The following is a 25187-nucleotide window of genomic DNA, read 5'->3' on the forward strand; positions in this document are numbered from 1 at the left end:
CTGGATGCACAGAATGTAAGCGAGTGAAGCTCTTGTGGAGAGAGAGAAGGATGGAAATGTTCTTTGACGTATATAAGGTACGTACAACAAACGATCCAGTCATTCGCCTATCAGACGAACATTCAACGTTATTTCAAAGCAGAAGCTAAATGACAAATGAGTGACAGTAAAGTCATATACAAAGTTCAACACTAAAGTCAAAAATATTATAAGGAACACGGCGTAGTGGTGTGACCCTCTTCATAGTGTAATTGTGGACCTTGTGGCGTGAAGGTGCGATGGCAGGCATTAAACATAACGCAATACTTTATCTCGTTAGGTACTTGACGTTATGCGTAGCTTTCTTATCTGTAGTAATCAGCAAATCTACAGGTTAGTAAAACATCTTCTGTACACAAGATTAAATTTTTTTTTCTAGTTTCTTTCTATTTTTTTTCTGAGTTAATGCCAGTTATCAGGATTATATACTGACATGTGATTTGATAAGGCAAACCCAAGCAAATACTGTTTGCGAGGCTGTCGAGTTGATCACGTGTAGCTAAAGTCCATTAGAAGTAAGCTGTCAAAGTCAAAATAAGCAGTACATATTGGCTGCCCCAGGTGCGGCGATCTACTCACAGAAGATGCAGCCGTTGACAACGGAGATTCGCAACCTTCATAAACGGTGCCGATCTCATTGCATTGATTACATCATACCAATGCCAGTAGTCGCCATTGAAAAGTGCCACAAAAGGAAGTAAAAGCTGACCGGCTTACTTCGGTAGAGGGCATGCTGTAATAGTCTAAACAGAAGTGAGCATGTTTAGTGCTATGCTGACTAGGCAAACCCTTAATATCCAATACTCAGTTTGTCTTTCAAGCGTCTCGCAGATCGTTTGCCTCCTAAAGACCTAGCAGTTTACCGAGGTTGGAACCAGACTGAGTGCAAGAGAATATATACCAGGATGGTGTATGCTAGATAAGAAGAGCTGTACATGAGTACTGATGTCGTTAGACGGCCGGATATTTTTTTTATCTACCGTTTCAACCAGGTTTAGTATAAAAAAGTCTAAAAATAGCCACAAAAAAGCATACGGTATCGGGAGGGCTAGATTTCGTAAATTACGCTAGAGCGTGAGGACAGGCTATTCTCAAAGTTTCGCCGCGACACAAATCGTCGCTGAGTTAACGACACGGGAGTCTCTGGCCAACTCTGGCCGTGGCAGAGTTGTAATAGATAAAGACTCGGAATAAGGTTTCCGAGAATATTTGTGAAGGCTCCGCGCTCAAAACCCTGCCAGCCAATAACAAGATAAAGCGTAATTCTTATTAATGATGTATTCTTTATGACTTCTTTTTTTTTATGTAAGTCAAAATAAACTTGTTTGGCACCTTGATACATATAGCAATGCACGCTAACCCTGACGATCCTGTGAACGCTTTTAATAAATCGGTTATGGCCTTCAGCAACTCATTCATATGAGCCGTATTCTTTGACATCCCATTCTTTCCATCCAGCTGAAGCGAACCGCGTTGACTAAAAGGAAGGACGTTCTAAGGCTACTCGCTCTGCACTTGTATTATAAATGATAGCTATAGACTAAGATCTGTTCTCAGAAATAAAAAAGAAAAGAAATTCTCAGAAAACTACGACCTATTGTCTATTATATATCTAGTTAACTGAATGTAGAACTTCTCAATATTGATTCTAAATGCCGATTACGTGGCCTTTTTCTAGGTGCGGTTACCACTCCATCTGACATATGCAAACTGCCAGCGGAGACCGGGCTGTGCTTTGCTGCTTTCCCAAAATGGTTTTTCAATGCGACATCAGGCCAATGCGAAGAATTTATTTACGGGGGATGCCGTGGAAATGAAAACAATTTTCCCACAGAGAGGGAATGCATTAATCAGTGTGCAACTAGACACAACGGAAGCTAGATATACTCGAAGGGACTGTTCCTCAAAATAAATTTTAGAAGTATGTTTTTCTTGTGTGTAACCGCCTATGTTACTTCCAAACTTAACTATCGTGTTTATTCGAATAAATTAAATGCGTTAAGTCGAAACAGGTGAGCGTATAGCAAAATAAACAATCGTTGAATCTGCTTACGGCCGTATATATCCTTAAAGTCTTCTAATAACACAGACTTTTAGGATACAGTAACTATTCTCTATGGCATGTCTCGAAAATATTTAGAATTTGTTATTTTAAAAACCTAGGAATTGTTCTTTCAAATCTAAATTTGGTGCACTTCGTTGCCACATGGATCCAGATAATCTTCTATAATCTACTTACCCTACATTTGACAGCGACCTATTTAAAGGTACAAGAGACACAGTGTCACATCCTCAACTTTTTGTCAAAACTTTATTTCAATTATTATATATAATATCATGCAAAGTTCCTAAATAATAAACATGTTTAGCACAACGTTATTATTCTTGCATGCATTCCTCAACGGCATAGCCCTAGCAAGGAAAAGCGTATAAATGAATTAAGGTGATTCACGCAATATGCCTGTAATTGATACGGGTTGTGATATACACATTTAACACCAAACGTTTTCATTATTTTTATTGAGGTCGATGTAGTCTTGAAATTTTAACATTTCACGAAATAAACATATACTTAAACTCAACAAATGTCAGAGCAAATGATAACGCGTTTAAACAGATCTAAAGGTAGTTGAAAAAGACTCAACATCGGTGCACTCGTAGACTTCACAGAAACGGTGAACTTAATTATAGAATAATCAGCAAATTATGAAGTAATTTAGAAAAAAAATAAGGTACAAACGAATTATAAATCGAAAGAAGATAAAAACAGGAAATTAAAAACATACTTTATAACTTAATCACTGTCAATGTTCTTTTTTATTTCCGATTATCTTATATTTTGTTCTTTGCTAACAAATGACATGTAACCAAATTGAAATGCATTTGTAAACTTTTAGACAAAACGATAACGTTGGATGGGTTGATCAATGAAAGGACGTTTTAGGTAATACTCTATCATGAGCAAACGAGTAATTGGAAACAGTAACTAATGAGCAAAAAATTCTTAAATAATTTAATATGATATCTTCGATGTAAGTCTTGTACCTACAAACAATATACGTGCTATTTTCGTGCCTTTTATTTGCTTTCTGAGGATCGAGTTAAAACTTCTGATTTTTATAGCCTAACACACACACATATTTAGAATGTTATCTTGTAAATGCGTCATATGACGTATTGCATCCGGATATGATAAAGTAGAGCTGGACTCTTCTATAATATAACTTAATTGGCCTTATCTAATGATTATCTGCCTCCGACGTTAGAAATGATTTAATCAGCCTAACAATCGTCGGTGCTTTATCGACACGGGGTGCGAAGCTAAAGGTATTGTTGAGTACTACTTATCTGGCCAAGAATGTCCTGTTGACCTTAGTGTGAATTTAGGCAGATTGGATATATTACGGCGTTTCCGTACCTTAACCGCCTTCGAACCTAATGATTTAATGAATAGTTGGGTTAATGTAAGTGAAATTTGAAGCAATGCAGGGATCGATGTCATAAACACCTATTAAATCTAGCCACAGTATCGATTTCCTTACAGGTTTATCTAACACTGGTATATAAAAATAAATAACAGTGATTTTTTTAATTCCACTTAAGTTAATACAACGATATAAAATCATCAATCACATTGGCAACGCTAGATGGTATAATTAAAAACTTTTCAAAAAAATTAATGAGAGCATTAAATAAAAGCCATCTGCCTGTTATAAGCAATGTAGAATGCATTGATTTAATTTTGTAGTAGCTCAATTGAGCACTAATTTAAATTTGTATTTTTTTTTTTGGCTGTGATTTTTAATCTTACCATCGGATGGAGTCTTGATTGCTAAATACTTGTCAAGGGGTTGCGACTGTTGAATTTGCTGTGAACGTAGTTGTTGTCCTGGCACAATGAATTTCTGCTGCCGCGCTTGTTGTTGAGTAGATAGGGCAGCTGGAGAAAACCCATAGAGTTGGAAGTTTAACGGTGCTAAGCTGAGAGCGATTAGGAATGGGCCGAGTACAGTAATGACAATTGAAGGTGCTAGAAGGGCTACAAGGAACGCAATGCCTGAAAGGTAAATTAATCCGAATTCTTATTTTTAAGTTGAGTGGCCTTATTTATGCTATATTGTATTAGATGAATCTGTTCTGTTGGATGAAGCTTGTTCTCAATCTTAACGGATCAGATGGTCAAGGCTATGCGGCCAATGCACAAGGATAATGTATACATATACACTGCGGAGAAAAGAATGCTAAAATACAATATTTTTCTATCTTTTATCATATATAATTATAATATCCCGGCTAGTAAGTGCTATGTGACAGATGTACTCACCGATTTTCTTGACATAAAGTGCAGTGGCCCCAGCTTTCAGGAGTCCATTTTTAATGTCGTTGATTTTATGGTTTTTATTGCTGCATCCGCCATGCTTATTATGATCGTTCTTACCATAGCTGTGGCCATATCCATGACCCCCCAGGTGTCCCCCCCTGGAAGACCAGTCACTGTCAAGTCCCCAGTTTTGTTCTCGATACCAATGAGCTAGCTCTCGCCAATCCGCTCCACTTGATAAAGATGACCCTTTCCCACCGAAGTTACTGAAAAGGTTCCACCAATTTAATTCATTGAAGTACTGCAACTAGTTAATGCAATAGAGTGTTTTAACTGAGCTGAATTCATTGAAATCAAGAGCATGAAATATTTCGATTACGCGTTAACATGGAGTAAGACTTGTGAATGAAATTTACGTTTTCCCGGAGAAAATAACACCAAACTAGGATAAAATGAGTCACCGAAGCAGTCTTTGTCGACGCTTATGAATGCTATAGCAAAATGAGATCACTGTAATTACACTGTGTAATTACTGTGTAAGCAGGTATAATTCAACTAACAGTGACCAAGAATATAGTATTTAGCAATAGTTCAACATTTAATTCAAATAACCAATTGTGCCAGTGCGGATTTCTTGCTTCTGCTAAGGCAACACAAAATATTCCCAGAGGTCTACGTATATGATAATACTATTTTATTGTTGTCGCTCTGACAACATTTGTATTGTTACATGGAAATACATCAAAACTGAAGCACTCACTCGTAAATGCCACCGCCAAGATTAGTAGAGGAATATATCTCCCTAGCGGCGTCATCGCCGCCAGCACTACTGAACCAATTTGCACCCGATCCGGTAGCCATACTCACTGAGTCGTACTGAGCTACTGGTAGTGTACTTAAGACGTCCAGATTTCTATCACTGGTTTGAATTGGAGGCGCCTGTATCTGCGCTGAGGGTAGGGGTGCTTGGGTCGGAAACGGAGGAAGCTGTGGTCGTGGCATTTGAGGTAATGGATTAGAAAGTGGTCCCGTTGGAGCGATGGCTGCCATCGGAGTGGTTCGGAGTTTCTCAAGGAGGTTTTTGTGATCTCTTTCTCTCTGTAGATCCCTTTCATGCATTCGCTTTCGTTCACCTTCGAGTTCATGTTCACGCTCACGCTCGAGATTGCGGTTTCTGTTACAACAGCAGCAAAAAACGGTGATGACAACGACGGCGACGATTAGGAAAACAGAAACAATAAGAGCAGTAACACATAAAATTACAAAAAAAACAATAAAAACGAAAAAAATGTTTAAGCGTCGAATAGCAATAGTGAAGGTTTCAAACAAGGAGAAAATACAGAATATTAAAGGGTTATCATCCAAACTTCCTAGGTTTAAATCCGTTTTGTAAAATCTCGCTGTAATTAGCTTTTAACAAATGGAGAGTTCACACATTATTATGGAACGGGTTGGAAGCTCATTAACTCTTGCTGCAAAGTTTGCAAGCTATCCAACTTTATTGGGCATACAGTTCTGCTTAGAAAGCAGCTGGTCAACTACGAAAGCTATGTTTGCTGTTTTATTATGTGTCATACTAATGTTTGTCGATGCTCTGTTTATCAAGCAGCTGTTGGGCAAGCTAAACTGATTTCATATATCCTACACGTGACGTTAAGGCCCAGAGGAAAAACCGAGGAAACGAAATATACTCCATGTCCATTTGCGGGTCAATAATGTCATAAATCCGGATTCTTAAATTTTCTTGAGTTTCCTAATGGAACTAAATATACCCAAAAAACTAACGTAAACACATATGTTCTGTCTCCAATTATCTCCAACAGTCTATCAACCCTTCCCTGAATAAGTCCTCGGTTGCGGGTCCGTATTAAAAGAAATCGTGTTTAAACGGATAAGCTTTTTAAGTGGAAAACTGAAGTCGCCAAATGCCTATATTTTGAAGACAGTTTACATTGTATATTTTAATTTATGTCCTGCTTTCATTTTTTATGAACTTAAGAACGTCACTCAAAAGTTCGACTTGATTATTGAAGTAAAGCCTAAGCGTTTACATCTGAGTTTCCTCTTACTATAATATGCAAAATTACGAGTCAATTCATTCTATCTGTACTAAGATAACAGATAGACTCCACAAAAGAAAAAAAAAAGTGTGTTCGATGTGTTGTGCGAGCTTCCAACTGTTTTCATCAAACAAAGTATGGCAAACCTTTTTCGTGTGTAGTAGTCGTGGTTGACATATTCATCTCCATCTTTCCAGTCCTTGAAGCGGTCGGCCACTCGCGTGTTCACCAAATGCGTAACGGCCATACCATTCAATGCTTTACCCTCGACGTTCCCGCAGAACCCAATGATAGCAATACATATTAAAGCCTGATAAGCTACGGTTTGCATTCGGATACTGATACCGAACATCGCATCAATGTAGAATCTAAGGCCACCGATGGTCACTACGGCGGCAAGCGACTTTTACCAAGCAATTAATATCGTAATGCTTATCAGACAATGGTTTTGAGGTCGCTGTTGAGAGAAGCTTGCTGAACATGTGTAACCGCTGAAAGGGCCTATGGATATGGAATGGCACAGAAAAACGTAGGTGATATGTGGTTTCAAACATGACATTTTGTTTCTGAAATCTACGTAAATGAATAGACTACAGAGTGGCAGAAAGACTTAAATTACGATATAATATAATAATTATAATATAGGCCTTCTGATAAATCTAATTTTAAATAGCATCGCGAAATGAATATTAGCAAAAAGAGAAACTAGCATACTATTCAAAATTATTTTGAGTTATATGATAATCGATTTTAAAGACAATATACTCAACAAATTCCGACAGCACATCCACCCATGTAAAATTTTTAATCCAGTCTATTTTAATTTTTCGCTGCTCTGACTGCTATTTCGGTGTGACCAAAATAGCCACTCATACTAGACTATCGCTTATAAAAACAAAATATAAACAAAAATTAAGGTCCATTAATTTTTTTAACGTGTCTCATTTGACTGATTTAAATCTAGACGGTTAAGAACATATGTAAATGAAAAGAGGTAGCTTGGGTTGACGTATTATCACTATTTTTTTTAACATGGACTTGATATAAATATCAAACAAGAGCGCAAAGTTACGCGTACACTTGTCTATTCACATTTTCTTAGACGAAGCTTTGGTTCTTAAGCAATCAGGTATTTTCAAGTATGTATGCATTTACACATATGTCTATATATACATAAGAAGTATGTCCATTAAACAAGTTATTTAAATATTATGCTAATCCCGTTGAAAGTAAGTATCACTTTGACACAAATGTTCATGATGACACCATTTAAAATGTTTTCCACGACCGTAAAATATGCGTTAGCTATGTTGGAGCGCTCTTATCAGATATGTATAGATTTGAAACAATGCCTAAAAGCTTAAATACCAGTCGCAAAACTTTAAACACGCGTTTACTGCACGTATGCACCCTCTGTTTAGGGCGTCCCGCTCGGTCATACTTGCTGATAATTCTTTTCTTGGCTGTTCTCAAATTTGACTATATCTTCACAGCAAGACCGTACTAATATCTGACTATTTATCATTTTGTTAAACTTCAAGTAAACACTCCTTTTGCAGCTTATCAGAATGTATGGTATGAAATAAGGATTATGACATATATAATAAACAATGAAATATTTATATTTTATAGCATTTTAGACAAGAGTATCAAATAAGGTAACACTAAATAAAATTGCCTAAAAAAAACTAGAAAGAAAACTAGAACTAAACTAAACTAAACTAAACTAAGAAAATTAAAACATAAGACTAAAATGTTTATATTAAAATTCGGCATGTCCTTTCTTTTTCTGACTTACCAAAACGACAATACGACTCACTTACATAAAGTACAACATTATGCACGCTAAAGAAGCAACACTTCGAGCAAACGTTCACCACCTCTTCATTTAAGAGTTTCTGCTTTATCGTCTGAGCTTATCTATTGTCTATAAGAATCTTCTTAGTAAAGCACACTGGCTTCATCTCAGCTCAAGCGAAATCCAAATGATAAGTGCTAACGTTAGAATACGTTAGACGGAAGACACTGAGAACATCCAATCTAAGCTACGCAGGCGGAAGCAACGGTAACAGGTCTAACCGGTTTAAACAAAAGAAGCAAATTATTCTTTAGGAGTATTTAATGAACCTTTCTTACATGTCGGTGCCTGAACACGCCCTAGCACACCTCAGCTGTGACGCTAGTTTATAGGTACTTGTTATCAAGTCAAGATAGTCAATACGGAATAGTGACTGAACGCTGGGACGAAGCTCGCTGATCACGAAGCAGAGGGAACATTCGTATTTATTGATCCGTTACGGATACGAGCTTTCTGAAGACACAAAACAATCTTTCCGAGAACCATTCCGATCGTATTGTACCACTCTCAACTCCCACAAGTAAATGGTATCTTTGTCACTGCAAAATAAATTTTGCACTAAGCAGATAGTTAGAAACGTGATGATGCAACTACGGTGGTGGAAAATGACGCCTGCTGAAACATCCTCTGTTACAATAGAACTGCACGTAATATCTTAATCTATTCCCCTAATACATTAGACCTTGTAAGTTCTACATTTGCACTGGCTGTACAGAGAAAATAAAATATATTAAAGTATCTTTCACCAGGAAGACTTTACGTTATATAATGAGCACATTATATAGAATTAAATAACGAGATCAATTAAATTTTTCATGTATCCATAATTTTAACTATTGTCTTTTACGGCGCCGTAAAGCAGCCTAATCGCGTAAGTAACCACTCTCAAAATACGTGATTTAACCTATGAGAGCTTTTTGCTTCCTTTTCAGGGAGCGTCGATAGTTACTTCCGCCCGGTAAAACGCTGGGTCTATCGTATTTATTTTTTCCTTCAATCTATCTTCGATCTGACCGCAAACTCCTACCTTTAGTTGACAGTTACTAAGGCTCGCCGTAAATAGGTAGGGGTACAGTTAAAATGATAAAGCTCCTTTGCCTTGGTAAATTTATGACACCCGCTAAGTGCACAAAAACTGCTTGTAGGCCAAAGAGCTCGACCACCGTTTTTAAAAACGATCTGACTGGTTCAGAAATCATAAGCAGAACTAGAGAAACCGAGTTACAGCTAGACGATAGGAAGATACGTCAATTCCTTTATATACTTAGAAATGGTATTGCTCCTTACGGGTTAATCCTTTAAAGTATAGATTAAAAAAGTTTGTAAAATGTATTCAAGTCCCAATATTCTTCCATGCTCTGATTTTATTCTTTATCTATTTATTAAATTTATTCTCTATGTCTAAAGTGTTATGGAACTTAATAATGCGTGTTATAATAAAGTTAGCTAAAGGTAACTAGCTTTATTAACAAGTGTTAACAAATACTTTGCACATAGCTTTGTCGAACTTCCGTCGGAGATCCTAGGTGATTGAACCTTCACTTGTAAGCTACGCCGTTTAGGCGGACGTAATTTCCAAGGATATGGGATGGCTCTCGTCCTTCAAGTACTCTAGATTCTTATACCCTTTAAAGATCATGGTATAGCACGTAGCTTATGATGCGGTGATCGACTCATCCCATCCCAGCGGAAACGAGATTGATCAACTGATGTTGTTTACCGTGCAATATTCTCAGTAATAGAAACAGGGATTACAATCTTGGTCGAAGTTCCAGTTACTTGACATCTTCCCAAATTTCTCCAAATCTAAAAACATGCCTATCAAGGAGTATTTTCAAGATCGCTTCCTTATGAATATAGTTGGTTTAAATTTTGCTTATTGTTGGGTTCATGCATGAATAGCACTACATGGGCTAAGTTCTAGAAATGCATTTTGCCCGTTTCTGTATACAATACTATGACACACTTGCTGGTAAGAACGTTGCTTTCTAATTCGTTCGTAAGCATCTAAACGCTCATAGTTACCGATATATCAAAGATCGATAACTGAGCTGGTGGATGTAGTTCAAAATAACTAAAAGAAAGAATCAAAAAGAAATGTTAAAACAGGATATCAGAGAAAAAAAATATATCGAGGACGACAAAAGGGAACTGCGTGGTATGTGGAATGGTCCATTACAGATTGTGCTAAGTTAAATAATTAAAAGAAGCGAACGATTGAGGTTAAGAAAATCCGATATTTTTATCATGAGATCTGCGGGTTAGTGCTTAATGTACACTTTACATTACTTCTATATACGTACATGCGTACGGTCAAATTAGAAATGAAAAGTTCTCCGACAATCGTTGTTGTCATCGAGAACATTGCTACGTCCTATAATAACCTCAAAATTGATTATGGTGAGTGGTTCAGATCTTATTAATTTCATCTTCGGATGTACCTTTCATTGCGGTCTTCACTGAGGTTACTGTATGTGAATTGTCCTAAAACCTTTTTGTTCCAAAAAATTATGCAGGTATATGTGTTTAGGTATTTTGTCGGTTGTTTGGCTGGCGAAGTATCTCTACCGTGCAAAGATCCGATAGCACAAACCATGGACAAATACACCCAATTGCTTGGAATTTATTATCCTAACGCATCTTGTTCACAGTTAGTTATGTTGCTGCCCGTGTCGATGATATCACTTGCTCAAACCGTTTATTTTCAAAGTTAGGAACGTCACACTACTTTCTAGGAACCTAATCCTGTTCGTCCGAGGCGGTTGTCTAAGTAAACGCTTTTTCTCACCAATCTTGGAGCTTCGAACTTTTTTCTAACATCCGATTCATGTGATATTTTAGCTTTCCGAACGTGCCTCAGTAATTATGTATTCAGATTTTAAAAATGATTTTCTTCTAGCATTTAATCCAGACCCTTATTCAAGAATATGCTCTGTTGTCTAGACTTGAGCCATATCTATAGGTGCGGAAATAGTCTGCATACAACTCGTGGTATAATAGATGAAGTTTGCAAGCTTCGTTTGGGACAGCTTGCTATGAATTTGTTTTAAGAATCTCGTTTTTAGGAAAAAAACGTTTAGTATACTGAGATATAGTTCGGGAAGTCTCACAATGGAAGACTTTTTGGCTTTCGCAAGAATAACCCACAGAACCTTTACGCGTTATCGGCTCGCCGAGCACCTGTCCTCGAGAGTTGTTATTAGCGGGGCGATATATTGCTTACTATATAGACTATATAAGAATTTAGTTTAATCTTGGAATAAAAGGCCACAATACTGAAATAATTTAATATAACGCCTCTGTAAACATATTTCTTGAAAAAGTAAGAACCTTGCGGTAGAACCTTGAACTTCGAAAAGATTTTATCAGAAAAATTTGTTTTGGTATTGTTTGTGTCCGTTGTTTGTCTTCTCGTTTGAAGCTCCGTTTACAGATTGCCTGAAGGGATCAATAAACAATACGATCCGATTCCCTTTGTTATTAAAGAAAGAGTAAATACATTTCAATAATCTACTCTAAACCTTACTGATGGGTGCGCAAATTCCTACTAAAAAACGGGCAATACAGATACATTTTGTGCACATCATTCATAGTTTTCACAAATAAGACAGAAACAACGTGATCGCTACTCCTTCATATAATATTACTATGTCAATGAGTGCCGTAGATGGCTAAAACAAAAAAAATCTTTGGGGATAAGTTCTCTATACTCAGATAATTAAGTTACCTTGGATGAATAGAGGCAGGTATTTATTCTTCGTCTCGTGTATAATTCAGTCTCTACAAAGACTCGAAGACAGAAAAGATGACTATTGATCATAGTAAAAAATAAAGTTAAGATCGCACTTGAAAACCAAAAATTTAGATGCAAAAGTCAAGTAGGTCTTATGCAGACCTTTGACAGCATGAGTTTGTTTCCTGAAGGTACAAATGAGCTACAGCGAGTATTAGATGAGGGCGGAAAAAGGAGTCGGTTAACGCTTAACGAAAAGTATGTTCCGATACACAAAAAACTAATAATCAAAGGAACTGAGCTGTGTTTAATTCTATTCTAGAAGTTGGCAACCTGGAGGTATTTGATATCCATAAATCTAATGAACTTAAACGACAAGCAGAGGTGTTGATGATTGCTTGGTGACAATCGACCAGTCATTCTAAGTACGAGAGCAATAAACGCAAAGTACCAGAAGCCTAAAACCTTCAATTTAGTATCTATGACAAAAAAAAACAATGACAGACCACATTGTGATTGTGTGAAGATTTTAGGCCTGTCAAATGCTAATACAATTACAGATTTTATACATACCTGGTGGACGGTGAAACCTATATATATATATATATATAGGTTTCACCAAAAGAATATTGTAGAACGAGAATAACGAGCCACAGTCAGGACAGACGATTTGGAATGCAGGCAGGCACGTAATAATACCTAGTGCAACATACATGTTGAATTTGCAACAAATGAATATAGGTCTCTCTACAATTCTTCTGTAAAGAATAGTAAATGAAATAAAAATGTATAGCCCACGGCAATGCTCTGTCATATATATGTGTGATGTAAACTGTCACACGCCATAGCTCGATGTAGACGTAACAGAAGTCTACCAAAAATTATATACGCTATTTATTGTCTATTAGCTCTAAGTAGCAACAACGCTGGGCATTTGGAACCTAGCTCCAATCACTCTAAGCATATGCAAATTGATGCTGCCTTGAATTTACTCATTTAACAATAAAAGTTGATTTTTATTATCATCAATTTTGTTCCACTATATAATCTTTAATAAATTGTTCTAATGTCTAAGCCTTTTTTTACTTTTCTCTTTTCAGGCAGAAACTCGGGACACCTTTGATAACGTCCAGATTTAAGTCTTTCTAAAAGTACATTTTACGCTACGCATTAACTATAAGTATACAGGAAAATTATTTGTTGAAAACATACGCAGTCATCTTTAACCATACATTGCTTACAAAAAAGTGTCATTCACAGTATTTGTGGCTGTTCAATGGTAATGGTCCTCTTAAAACTATTGTTCCAAAATTTAAAAAACGTAACCTTAAATTTACATTAAAGGTTTCAACAATTTACGAAATGGACGTCAATCATGCTTCATCATATTGCAAGTAGTTTAGTTTCATCTTATGCCAACGTGGCGAACCGCTTGAACTAGTTAGGGTTCCGTCCTTTTTCACTAATGTGCGGAACTGCGCGCCAAAATCTATCCATCAGGTGGCCAAAGAATATGTACAAATATCTAAACGCAGGCAAGTCAGGCATTTGAGTTGTGAGTATATTTGATTATCTGAATAGGGATAGTTGCTGTGATAGAGATTAGCCCTTACAATCTTTACGATGAAAACCTTCAGTGATATGCAAGTGATCTGCCGAGAGCGACAGGTTAACCAACTTCGAAGTCTTCTTGCTTTGGTAAGTTTGAGTCCAACTGTAACAGTAAAATCGCTACATGATAGCGCACTTCCATTTCATTTAGAGCAGGCAGGCATACTATTCGTTAAAATAAATAGACGTACGAGTGAAAGGATTTTCGGGTGGTTATTCATAATGGTTTTTAATCGCGTTTTCTTTAATTATCTTTCGTTTTGTAAGCAACGATAAAAGTTTGAAGAAGAGAGATATACAATGTTTATCAAAACGAGTTTGATATCCATCGAAGTTCATTAATACGATCAGTGCTATTTTTTAATTTTATTTAAGGATAATGCATGCCCAAGGAACATTCCAGTGCAAGCCGTAATTATATTCGGCGATTCTGGAACGGGGAAATCATTCACAGTGAAGAAGATTCTTTCAGCAGCAGAATCGTCAGAAAGTTTGGTTAGTGTTATATCTACCACGTTTATTTCATTATCCATAACATTATATAGTTAAGATACATAGGCTTTCTTTTAACCGTTATTTTTGTCGAAGTCAATTATTTCAATGATTTAAATAAACTTGACGTGCCCTCCAAGCTCTCAATAAGCAATTTTTTTGAAGTAATATAAATAAATGTAAAAATCTCTAGTTACTCTACGTGCGAGCTTAAAAAAATCATAGGTTTGCACACGTAAAGATTGGTCTGAAAGTTCATTTTAATTTAATCAAGCGTTTTGTGCTTTTCAGTAGATCAAAGACTGTTTGCCAAATTATAAATAGTCTTGCCAAATACGTTTGGGCGGTTCATTAATTACGTTTTTTAATGTTAGTCGAAGAAAGTGAACGTTCTGCTTAGAATAAAATTTCATCTCCGATTTAGATTCTAAAGATCCAGGTGGGAAACGACCACATTTTGACACCTTCTCGTTTGTTTTTATCGAGGCCAGGATAAGTGCGGTTTTTTTTTGCCGAATACTTAAACCGTTAGGCATTTCTCAGAGACAGTTGGGCCTTCCCAGCACGAAACAAAGTGTAGGGTCTTAAACGAGGTCACCTCACGTATCCGTGAGTTTAATCAGCAAGTACCTTAATTCTACACAATCGTATAAGGACGGCATATGAGACCCGTAGAACGCCAACCGCTTGCCTCTGGAGGAAGCCAATCACTGGATAAACCGACATAGTTTTAACTATTAATTGACTTTTTGAATTAATCCTATTTAGTGAGGGTGCTGGGTCGTCATCCTACAATTCTCAATCTCAACTGGTCTTGCAACCAGTCTTCCTTAAGAAATCGAAACGAGAGCAGATCTTCAGTTACGAAATGCCGCTGTTGGATATTCTCGGTATTCGGCACAAGTACTTCAAGCTGCGTCGGTGTTTTCTTTCTAAACAAAAAGCGATATCGAAGCTCTCGAAAATGCTTGTTACATACTGTCCTCGGGAATCTTTGGAGCATAAATTTAAAAAGCATTCGAGAAGCGGGAACATATTATTATCCTAATAAAGCTTTTTCGAATGGTATAGCCGGTGGCGTCTTTTACGTGGGGTATAACATTAAAGCAAAGTTTTCGTTGTTTTCTTTCTTATGCAGGAATTCAAGATCCGTTATGTGTGGTTAAACTGTGTGGAACTACTTCAGGCTCGATCGGTGTTTTCACTGATTCTTAACCAACTAACCACTCGTGAAGTGGACAGTCTTGAGCAAATCAGCAATCTGAAGTCGTGCGATTCTGCTGTCGACTTCCTTAAGCACCTTTTTCAGGATTTCCAACCGGATGATCGTCTTTATATTGTTAGTAAAAACACAAACAATTCATGATATGCAGCACGGTAACATTAAAAAAAGGTATAGCGGACTGTTAGAAAAATATGTCGAAAAATCGTAGGCGGCACTGATAAGGCTTTTACTAAGCTCATTGCCGATTTAATTTGACGAAGTTCTTAACACGATTTATATCATACGTAGAAAAACTAATTTTAGAAAATCAGATCATTTTCTATTAGCGCATAAAACTGTTGACGTCAACTGGCGTTATCGTTCTCAATTTGAGAGTATATTCATGCAGATAGATCAAAATCGACTACTTTTATAGTCGAAAGTATGAATATATATCAATATTTACACATAAATTACGACATGCACACTTTCTTTTGGTAGAGAGAGTACATTTTGTTCATATTGAAAAAGCTATTAATGCCCGAAAGAAACATTAAAAATATTTAATTCGCGATTCTCATACAAAAAAAATATAGCTTCCAACGTTGTTATCGCGTTCTCATTACAGGTATTCGACGATTCCCAGCGGCTGCGGGATTTCGATCCAAATATACTTTCATTTTTCCTTCGTATACAGGAGCATGTAAGAGCATGACAATTTTTATATCGTGTGTTTAAATGTTCTAAATTTTTACAAAGAACTAGTAATGGTCAATGTAAAATTGTTGTGGACTATAGTGCGCATCGTACATAGGTAAACGGAACACCGTTGAGATTAAATTATATATAACTGACACTTTTAATTCAAGTACTAAATAATAAGTAAAAGCGCTTTCACATCAATTCCGTCTAAATGCACTTTTAGTCCTTGAATAGTTATAGCATCTTGTGCATGGACCCTACGGCTCAAGCATTTGTTCATGGTTTGGAATTTGCTTAGATTTGTGATAGATTTTTTTACTGTGCCTGACAGTTTCAGCATATTCAGAAAATGAAATATACATTTCGAGATAGAAAGGCAAGAAGCCAGAAATGTCCAAACGTGAAATAATAGTGTTATCATAAACGCCGCTTGATTTAGGTTTCTTTGATACTACCTCTGGGTGCTTTCCTGCTGTAACAATAGGTGACATCATTATAAGCCTACTTATACGTATCTATTTTTTGTTTCATAGGCGAATTCTGTAATAAGCTGTATTTTCATATCTACTGTTCCTCTTTCGCATTATCACACAAGTTCAGGGTTCTGCACGCCCCACGAAATATTCTTCCCGTATTATACACAAGGTACGAGTAATCAACAATACAAAATTAATCATTTTAAAATTACCAATTTTTTTTACCCTATCAAATTTGAAAGCCTACATATTTAATGAAACTGAAAAACTATTTATATGGAATAATTTTCAGACGAACTTTGTCAAGTGCTTCTTGAATCCTGTCCGTCAACTTGCAATACGAAGTTCTATGAGCACTATCTTAGACTGGTCCTGCCTGTTTTCAAGAACGCCAATGCTAATGTTAAAGAGCTCATGCATATCGTACGTGTCCTTAAACACTCGCCTATTTGATTTTTCAAGCTATTCATGCTAAAAACATGCAATATAACTTCCTGATTACAAAGTTTACTTGATGACCGTTTATTGACAGAAACCAAGTATACCAAGTATATCAAATAGTATCGAAAAGCTGGTAATCATTGAAATATTACAAATGGACAAGGCACTCCTCTGTTTTCTTTTTTTCAAATACAATAGCCGTGTACCATTAATTCTAATCTACGAAATTTAGTGTCATCACTGAAACCATTTGATTGCTAAAATGTGACTCCTGCGAGTCCAATGTTGCCTATGGATTTGTATTACTTAAATGTAATTATTTTGCATTTTCTTTTAATCTTCAGGCAATTGCAAACTTCGTAAACTACACAGCTCCGCTAGCTAAAGATTCTTCACTAAAAGACCACTCTCTAAAGCTGTGGCACAACATCGAACCTTACTTGAAGAAAGCTTTAGAAAGTCTTTATCTGCGGGAAGTAGATGCATTTGTTTCTGGCGAAACATCAGACAGTGCTACTAAAAGCATGGTCAGAATCTTGTATCAATATCTGATAAAATAGGGAGTAATTACCTATGAGTTTAAAGTCCTGAGAAGGCTGGAGTCTCCTTATTGCTTTAGATATAATGTATAACATCACGGACGTGATGAATCTACTCGATCTAAAAAAAACTATTGTTTGAAATCTGTGATTAGTAGAGGGAGTATTTAAATATGATAGCCTCAAATCTAGATTCCAAGGAACGAACATTTCATAATTACGGCGATTATTCTTTAAAGCAAAAATTCAAGAAACATTTTTCACAAATCTAAAAAACACTTATCTAACACGTCAACAATCAATTACTTTGTTGCATGTTAAATGCTATACAGAAACTTACATTAATAAGCCATTTATATTCTAGTGATGTAGGTGACATCCCTTGAAAATTTAGTATAAGGATACATGCATGCGTTGATATAGTAATCCGTTACCTACAAAACTTGTCTTAGAATTTAAGGTTTAACCGTTTTTAATTTCATATACTTACTTGTATACTCAAAATTATTAAACTTGTGCTTAATGTTCTGTTGTCTTTAAATGAACGTGCTTAAACAACAATTCAGAACAACAAGCAGATTATTGAACTTCCATTGTATTCGAAGTTTCTTCTGATTGCGGCGTATATTGCATCGTACAACCCGCCTTCCACAGATCGCAAGTTTTTCGTCAAGGTAGGCTATATGATAAAATATTAGCCTTCTTCCATCTAACGTATAGCCAAAGAAATACATAGTAGCCTCAAAGAAATATCTTTGTTCTTTCGAAATTAGTCTTTTTGAAGTCGAACTTTTCATTTATTTGAAATACTAGGCACAAAGCTAATGAGTGGAAACACAGTAATCATAGTGTTCGCAATTTATTATTTTAGATAAAAGTATCCATATCGATGTACATAGTAGTCTTTAATATACGCCTTATATGACCTCAAAAAAATAGACGCGTATTTTATAGCAAATCTAATGAATTTTGAAAACGAGGATGTGATATGTTGGTTAATCTCGACTATGGATAAAGGCGTTTTATTGTTATTAAGCGATTTACTGTTAGAACATAGGCCGGAATATTATGGATATGAAAACATAGTTTTAGTGGAATAGTTGGTGTCATAAATGTTAAGTTTTGTTTCGTTAGTAAAGTTACTATAATCTCTAGGAGTTACTACTCATTACTGTGTTATTGCAGAATAGCGGCCGTGAGAAGCGAAAGTTTTCCCAAATCAGAAAGAGTAAGGTAAATAGAATCCTTATTTAACTGCCATCACCGATTTATTCAACTTAATAGTATTAGCAGGTAACATGTACTAACTAATTAGGAAAAAATATTGAATTTTTTAACCTAAAGTGCTAAAGAAGGCCCTAACAAAGTTAGTAGCACCAAGGAATATTCATCTTTGTGAATAGCCGTACATAAGAGATAAAAGTCAATTTACTAAGTAAAGTGATTTTTGTTTTTAAAAAAAAAAAATATATATATATATATATATATATAATCAGACCCATTCGACTTTAAATAAATTAAAAAGTGTATATTTATAAGAAAATGTAAAGGTTTGCTGTAGGAACAATTTCAATTTTCCCTAAACGAATGGTGGATTTGAAAAGTTGTCATAAAAGAAAATGGTTGATTACCTCAGATGTATATTACTGTCTTTTTTCAAACTCTCGATATGTTTATAAAACCTGTTAGCCAAACTATCACTTGTTGGGTCCCCGGCCATTCCCTCTCAATCGTCTTATGGCCATCTTCCATGCCATTGTGGATACTTCGGACTTCCGCGTGGAACCAACAACAATACTGCAAAGCCAGGCAAGTTGTGAATTGACCAGATCCACTCTTTACACATTTTATGCACTGAGTTATATATTAGGCCTTTAAGTATAAATAACTGATAAACAAAATTGTGACCTCGTTTATATGTGCCTCTTAAATCCTATGTTCTTCCTACAGTGAAGGGGATAGATGCATATCGTTAAATAAAACTAATGAAGAATTTGAAAGCTAATTTGAAACTAATGAAGAATCTGGAAGCAAAGATACTGTTTGGCGCTGAAAATCAATACTTAGTGATTAAGTTTCGGGTTCTCGAAGGTGAGAAACTAAGAGATTGGGGAAAACAGTGAGAAAGGAAACCTGCAGCGAAACAACAGTTTGTAACTAGCGCAACCATTTCGAGGACCGGGAGTAGCTCATGCTGTCCGTGGCGGCGGCGTCTATAGTCCCGTAACCATCCTGAAGGCCAGACATTTAACCTTGTTTAACCCGGACTGTCATGTGACAAACAAATGTAATAGCCTATTTTCACCAGAACGAATAAAGGATCACGTTTCGGGACTCGCAACAGCCCCATAAAATTCAAACCCATGGGGGCGAAGGGACGTGTCGGCTGACCCGGTCGGTTTGAAACAACCAACGTTTTTGGCTCGGCTTCGTTAACTGACAGGCTTTGCAACTACAAACATACTCTCAAACTCTCGCCTACACTCCGCGCTCCGAGAGGTAGCGAGACATCAATCGGTGGACGGTTTTTATCACGCCAGCACCTTGCTGACGGCAAAGAGCAACCACCGCTGGCTTATTTAATCGTGGAAGGACGGGTTAGAGATTTCTACCTAGAGTTGATCCGATAAACTCTGGGGCTATTGGAATACTACTTTAACGGCCCAACTGGTAAACCTACCCCGAAGTCGCAGGTCGCTGTACTTTAAAAACGCAGTTGAAAAGGCGCTCATTTGAACGCCTGTATCTAGTGCTGCGTACAGCTGGCAAATCCACTACGCAAAGTTTAGCACCCAATAGTCGTATGCATGGACGAATGAATTGAAGTGCTTTCGTGCTTTACATCGGTAACACACGGCATCAGCTTTTTAGATCCGGTTTGGCCAGGCGCGTGCGTTCCAGATCGATTCCTTTTTTTATAGGTTTTATATCTGTCTATCTACGGTACCTTCAAGGTGCTGTAAATAATTAGATTTGCTGCTACGATGGAACTTGCGGAGATTAGACTTGCTGCTCTTTTGATGTTGAACACAAAAATAGGCTTCATTTCTTTTATCATGGTCCTTCTGGTCTTAATGAAGTCCTCAAGGAATTTTCCTTTAGCTTTCAGAGCTCGAAGAATTTCTTGGGAGGGCCGAACCCATTTGGGGAAAGCGTTCATTCAGTTTCTGCTGGACGACATCCCAGTTTTTCGACCAAGACACGATCTCTAGGTCGTAGTGTATTAGAGCGGGGCCGCATAGATACTGCCGTATCCTAATCCGCCAATACTAATCTGCCTCCAGAATTTTTTTTGACATCTCGTTGGCTGGCTATTGTCAAAGCTGAGGACTTCTGTCATTCAGCCTGCTACCGCAAACTCTTGAAGAAGCGGCATGTCATATCGTGCCTTTTCTGATCCTTCGAGTTGCCAGCAAAAAAATATTGCAACTACGAAACTTGACCGCTGACGACTAGCGATAAACCGGCTGGCTTCGATAACCGGTCGAATCTAAAAATATATTTACTATAATAGGTTATATATATATATATATATATATATATATATATATGGGAATATCGAAGTATGGTATCCCTGTTAGAAGTATGTTGCACAGTTCAGTCCGTTCCTTATCGCATTAATATATTTATGGCGTGTTAGTCTGACAGATGTAAAATATTTCCCAACTATCAAAACCTTTTGGTTCACTCTGCATGTATATACATATGTATATGTAAAGTGATCACTAGAATGAATTATGTAGGAAAATTAGTGCATGGTAGATATAAAAAGGGCAGTCCAGTAGTCGTTCCATTTATCGGATGTTATATAAGTTACTCTGTTTTTCAAACAGTTGCGTTTTTGACTGTCATCAGATACTGGGAATTCTATTAACATTGTATAGCTTGCTTGTACATGTAGGCTAAACCTGAAATTTTTATCTCTTTTTTAAACAAAATACTATGAAATAGACACCATACCTTTTCTTGTAATTTTACCAAGGTTTAAAATAAAATTAAATTACAGGCCAGATATACTAAAATGCTTCTCATAGATTTTTAAGTTTTCGATCTCATGATGTTTTAGGACACAATAAGATCTACGGTTTGGGGTTTTAGGATCCTCAATAACATATTCCAAATGTTTAAGTTCTAGCAATCCTCTACCTATAATAAGGTTTCGATATCATCGGCATGTCACGGGTGGCGTTTGCGTAAACCAGATATTTAAAGAGCCCAAGGGGCAGCCGAATTTGTAGTTTCGTACGAGTTTGTATGGACCTCTCACTTTCTAAAATATACATTTACTACTGAAAATAACACGCAATACGTTGCAGAAAACTTTGTATTTATTTAGATTGGTTACTATATATGTAGACGCGCTGCAGTAGTACGTCGATGACCTATTGGTGTATGTTAGCTTCAAAAGCGAAATAAAAGTTCATGAAGGTAACGCTGACACCTTTTGAGGAATAAAGATAGACGCCTATAAAGAACTTAATTGTCTTTGAGCATCTAGTGAAAATGGGCATTTTAAAGCTATTCGCATGGAACATTGTGCATTTATGTAACAAGCCATTTTCTGACCTCTATTGCCATGCCCTTCTTGAATACCTAGGCGATAATTTAAAAAAATTATATTACACTTTCCAACAAAATTCAGACCATATTGTTGCCGCTATTATCAGTCGCACTTTCTTTTCGTACCTTCTTCTGAGCATTGGCTCCAACTTAGAGAATGCAGTAAATATTATATATGAAATACGTAATTCGGCGTTTAATATATCAACCAATGATTAAAATAGATTCGGAATCTAACTACTAGAAGTTTCTAATTCTAGTAGAAGTGGCCTCATTCTGTGGACACAGACCTCTGAAAGTATTTCGCGACGCATCCAAGGTACTCTTGTTTTAACAAAGAAATCTGACAGGGAGAAAGTTATATTTACTTTTTTTGTGATATTTAAATTTTTTTTCTACGTTGCCTGGATAGCTTTACGCTTCCTATGTATAACTGTATTTTATTCGGTGCTAAAAGAATATTCTGCATACACACAACTTTTGTGTGCAATAAAAATAGTTCATTTTAGATCAAGGCATAAAAATTCTAGCTGACCGCGCAGGGCGTTGTTGGTAACGCGACGTTCTGCCAAAAAAATTAAGAGCACAGATTCGTAGGTTAAAGCTATGTTTTTTTAGAGAAAACATAGCACTTTCTTTAGAACATTTATTTAATTTACCTATCTCTTAATTGAGGTGTATTTGCTGCGCTATACGTGAAGTTCGTAAATATTTTTCTATAAAAAACGAGAAATAAATAAGTAGATATTGTTCACATACTCATAAAATAAGCGTTTCCTAAATCAATAGACAACGCAAACAATACCCTCTATACACTTTATACGCAAAAAAGGCAACCGTCCGTGTCGCCGTTGGATATGGAACAAAGCCCATTTTTTTTTAGACATACGTAGTTTGACTAAAGTTTCTAATGCTCACTAGTTAAAGTCTTATAGCTATATTATATGTCATATAAGGCCTTATATTCGTTTACTTCTCCAAGGATGTAATGAGCGCTAGTATGATATGTGTAGCGTTGAATTTATCTTATCAGGACCATAATGCAGATGTAAGTGCCTGTGTCTTTTTCTAGTGATAAACTAGCATCCATTAAGGTTATGAAATTATGCATAGATAGCTTTCATAGGATTGATTGGCAAAAAGACTGCGTTTAATATAGTATATAAAAACATGTAAGTGGAAAATGCATCATCAGGGACTGTATTCAGAAACAATAAAACTTGGTCTGTTCAACTCTGATGAACATGATCGCTTTCAGTATAGGAGGGAGTATGGCACCATTCATGACCAGATACCAGCCTAGTAAATCAAGAAGCCGCACGACATCTTTCCTATCCGAAATTTTTCAAAAACAATTTGTTTTAATAATTTAAAGGAAATATTTTTATTGCTCCGATTTTAAATACCTGGTTAGTCTAAGTTACTGCCACCGAACACAACGGTTTTGTTTGATTTATGTATTTTATAAAAACATATATTTCGCGGAACGACTGCGTTCATCATCTATCTGCTCTTTAGTTCGCTACGGGTCTTGTATTGAATACCTACTAACGCATTTCGCTGATCGGTACTTTTTTGCGGTATACACCCTGCACGCACTTCAAGCAGCTTTTAGGTTAAATCGATTTATGAGCCTCAATGTTCCTCGTTTCGGAAAGTATTTTAATACAGACTTAAACTATCTAACTTTGAATGGGACTTTTGGAGTAATTACGAAATTTGGCTCTGTTGCAATTATAATTTATCGGTTCGTATGGGATAATTATATGCAACAAACAGGACGACGCTATGCTGTGTTAGATTAGTGCAAAAAAATATGAGATACAAAAAGCAGATAGCGGAACATCAAGGAAGGTAATTTAAATAGAGTTACAGATTAAAAGAAATGGTGAAATTAGAAAATGGTAGAAATTCGTAACTTTAAGCGCATATACGTTCAAATATTGTAAAGCTACGGCGTTTGAACGTGTTATGTCAAACGTTGAAGAAGGCTTAAGTAATAACAAATCTTTTAAGTATGTAATGAGCACCAAGTTAAAGAATTTTATCATTCATTTTTATTACCTATCCAGTATCAGTTACTCGAAGTGAGTAATTGAATGAAATTTTCACTGGTAGTTACAATCTTCTGAATTTTGAATAAAATATAGAATGTCACTCATACAACATCCATAATAAAGCTGGAGAAATAGAAGGATGGATTTTAGTGCCATAAGTAAATTGATATGCTTCTGGCAAACACAAACGTTTCCCCTTGCTTCATCTAAACTAAGTGCTTTAAAATAATTGCCGTTCTTAAGGATCATATTTTAGTATAATTGGAGAAATATTGGAAATGGCCGACTCGCAGATAATGAAACCCTTACTCCTATAGGTGTCCTCACTGGTGCACCATCGCCTAGTAACACAAACTGCTGGAAAGGATTTATTAAGTGCGCCACGCTACAAATGCGCTGTGGACCTGGATTATGTGCTGCACATAGCAAACACTGTTCATTTTGATGTGACGCAGCATCTTGAGGATTTTAATATGTAAAATTTGTTTTTGCGAATACAAAACGTACATAGTCACAAGTGACGTGTAAAATCAGAGTTCTAACTGATGATGATGTCAGTCTATAGAAAATACACAAAAAGAATTGTGTGAAGCCTCGACTACATTCAATAATCTCAGCATTCTATGCGCAGACCTTAATTTCTGGTTTAATCAACAGCAACGATGCGATTAGCATTGATGGCGACAGTAGAAATAATAATTACATCAGAAGTATTTTTTCTTGCTCTAATGGCTTTTCTTGTATTATAAATTGAGAAGAAATAATAGAACCCTAAATACGTGTGAGATACCTGATGTTTACAATTGACTGGTTCTTATACAATATCCTGTGTATTAAGTCATTTATCAACAATTCAATTATATATTAACGGATGTATAATATGTCAGCATTCTGTTTCGCATGTCAAAAAATCAAGAATTGTATTTACCGATGTTGAACAAAAAAACAAGCTACACTGTTCGTCTTCAACTTAATAAAAGTTAAGTACTGTTCGAATGGCATACTGGAAGTTATTTATGTCCTCTTGGTTCTCTTGTAGTAAATAAAGATACATAACACATTGAAATATGTATAGGTAACGTTTTGAACAGGAG

At 36.2% G+C, this 25187-nt stretch overlaps 2 protein-coding genes across 10 annotated transcripts; one reads left to right on the forward strand and one right to left on the reverse strand.

Annotated features, from left to right (window-relative positions):
* Window positions 1–81: 81 nt before the first annotated feature.
* On the forward strand, window positions 82–25094 carry Orc5 (origin recognition complex subunit 5). 6 transcript variants are annotated; one of them, XM_086988531.1, is made up of 12 exons: window positions 82–273; window positions 13593–13709; window positions 13998–14117; window positions 15253–15453; window positions 15947–16021; window positions 16554–16665; window positions 16789–16919; window positions 17282–17464; window positions 18043–18150; window positions 18662–18709; window positions 19166–19285; window positions 24411–25094. In XM_086988531.1, exons 2-12 carry the CDS (start codon window positions 13635–13637, stop codon window positions 24570–24572), a joined length of 1335 nt encoding a protein of 444 aa, XP_086844657.1. In that variant the 5' UTR covers window positions 82–273; window positions 13593–13634; the 3' UTR covers window positions 24573–25094. The 6 variants fall into 6 exon arrangements, with proteins under 6 accessions (XP_086844657.1, XP_022658844.1, XP_022658846.1 ...); XM_022803109.2 differs by having other exon boundaries at window positions 13649–13709; XM_022803111.2 differs by lacking the exon at window positions 82–273 and adding an exon at window positions 13112–13162 and having other exon boundaries at window positions 13649–13709.
* LOC111249350 (uncharacterized) lies at window positions 1700–13185 on the reverse strand. 4 transcript variants are annotated; one of them, XM_086988549.1, is made up of 7 exons: window positions 12585–13185; window positions 11609–11716; window positions 6567–6921; window positions 5121–5534; window positions 4364–4626; window positions 3851–4096; window positions 1700–3474 (listed from the first exon to the last, which is right to left on the reverse strand). In XM_086988549.1, exons 3-7 carry the CDS (start codon window positions 6770–6772, stop codon window positions 3380–3382), a joined length of 1224 nt encoding a protein of 407 aa, XP_086844675.1. In that variant the 5' UTR covers window positions 6773–6921; window positions 11609–11716; window positions 12585–13185; the 3' UTR covers window positions 1700–3379. The 4 variants fall into 4 exon arrangements, with proteins under 4 accessions (XP_086844675.1, XP_086844672.1, XP_086844674.1 ...); XM_086988546.1 differs by having other exon boundaries at window positions 12006–13185; XM_086988548.1 differs by lacking the exon at window positions 11609–11716.
* Window positions 25095–25187: the final 93 nt, after the last annotated feature.

Source organism: Varroa destructor, unplaced genomic scaffold (assembly GCF_002443255.2).
Source record: "Varroa destructor unplaced genomic scaffold, Vdes_3.0 BEIS01000004.1, whole genome shotgun sequence".
In the NCBI taxonomy this organism is placed as follows: Eukaryota; Metazoa; Arthropoda; class Arachnida; order Mesostigmata; family Varroidae; genus Varroa; species Varroa destructor.

Bases quoted from the DNA above. Each gene is read 5' to 3' on its own strand.
- LOC111249350 (XM_086988548.1), bottom strand. From the start codon at position 6,772: ATGTTCGGTATCAGTATCCGAATGCAAACCGTAGCTTATCAGGCTTTA. The intron at 4,627-5,120 runs GTGAGTGCTTCA...GAACCTTTTCAG, and splicing joins CTTGGCGGTGGCATTTACGA to TAACTTCGGTGGGAAAGGGT. The intron at 3,475-3,850 runs GTAAGATTAAAA...TTAAATCATTAG, and splicing joins AATCAAGACTCCATCCGATG to GTTCGAAGGCGGTTAAGGTA.
- Orc5 (XM_086988531.1), top strand. From the start codon at position 13,635: ATGAAAACCTTCAGTGATATGCAAGTGATCTGCCGAGAGCGACAGGTT. The intron at 16,666-16,788 runs GTACGAGTAATC...AATAATTTTCAG, and splicing joins CTTCCCGTATTATACACAAG to ACGAACTTTGTCAAGTGCTT. The intron at 16,920-17,281 runs GTACGTGTCCTT...TTTAATCTTCAG, and splicing joins TTAAAGAGCTCATGCATATC to GCAATTGCAAACTTCGTAAA.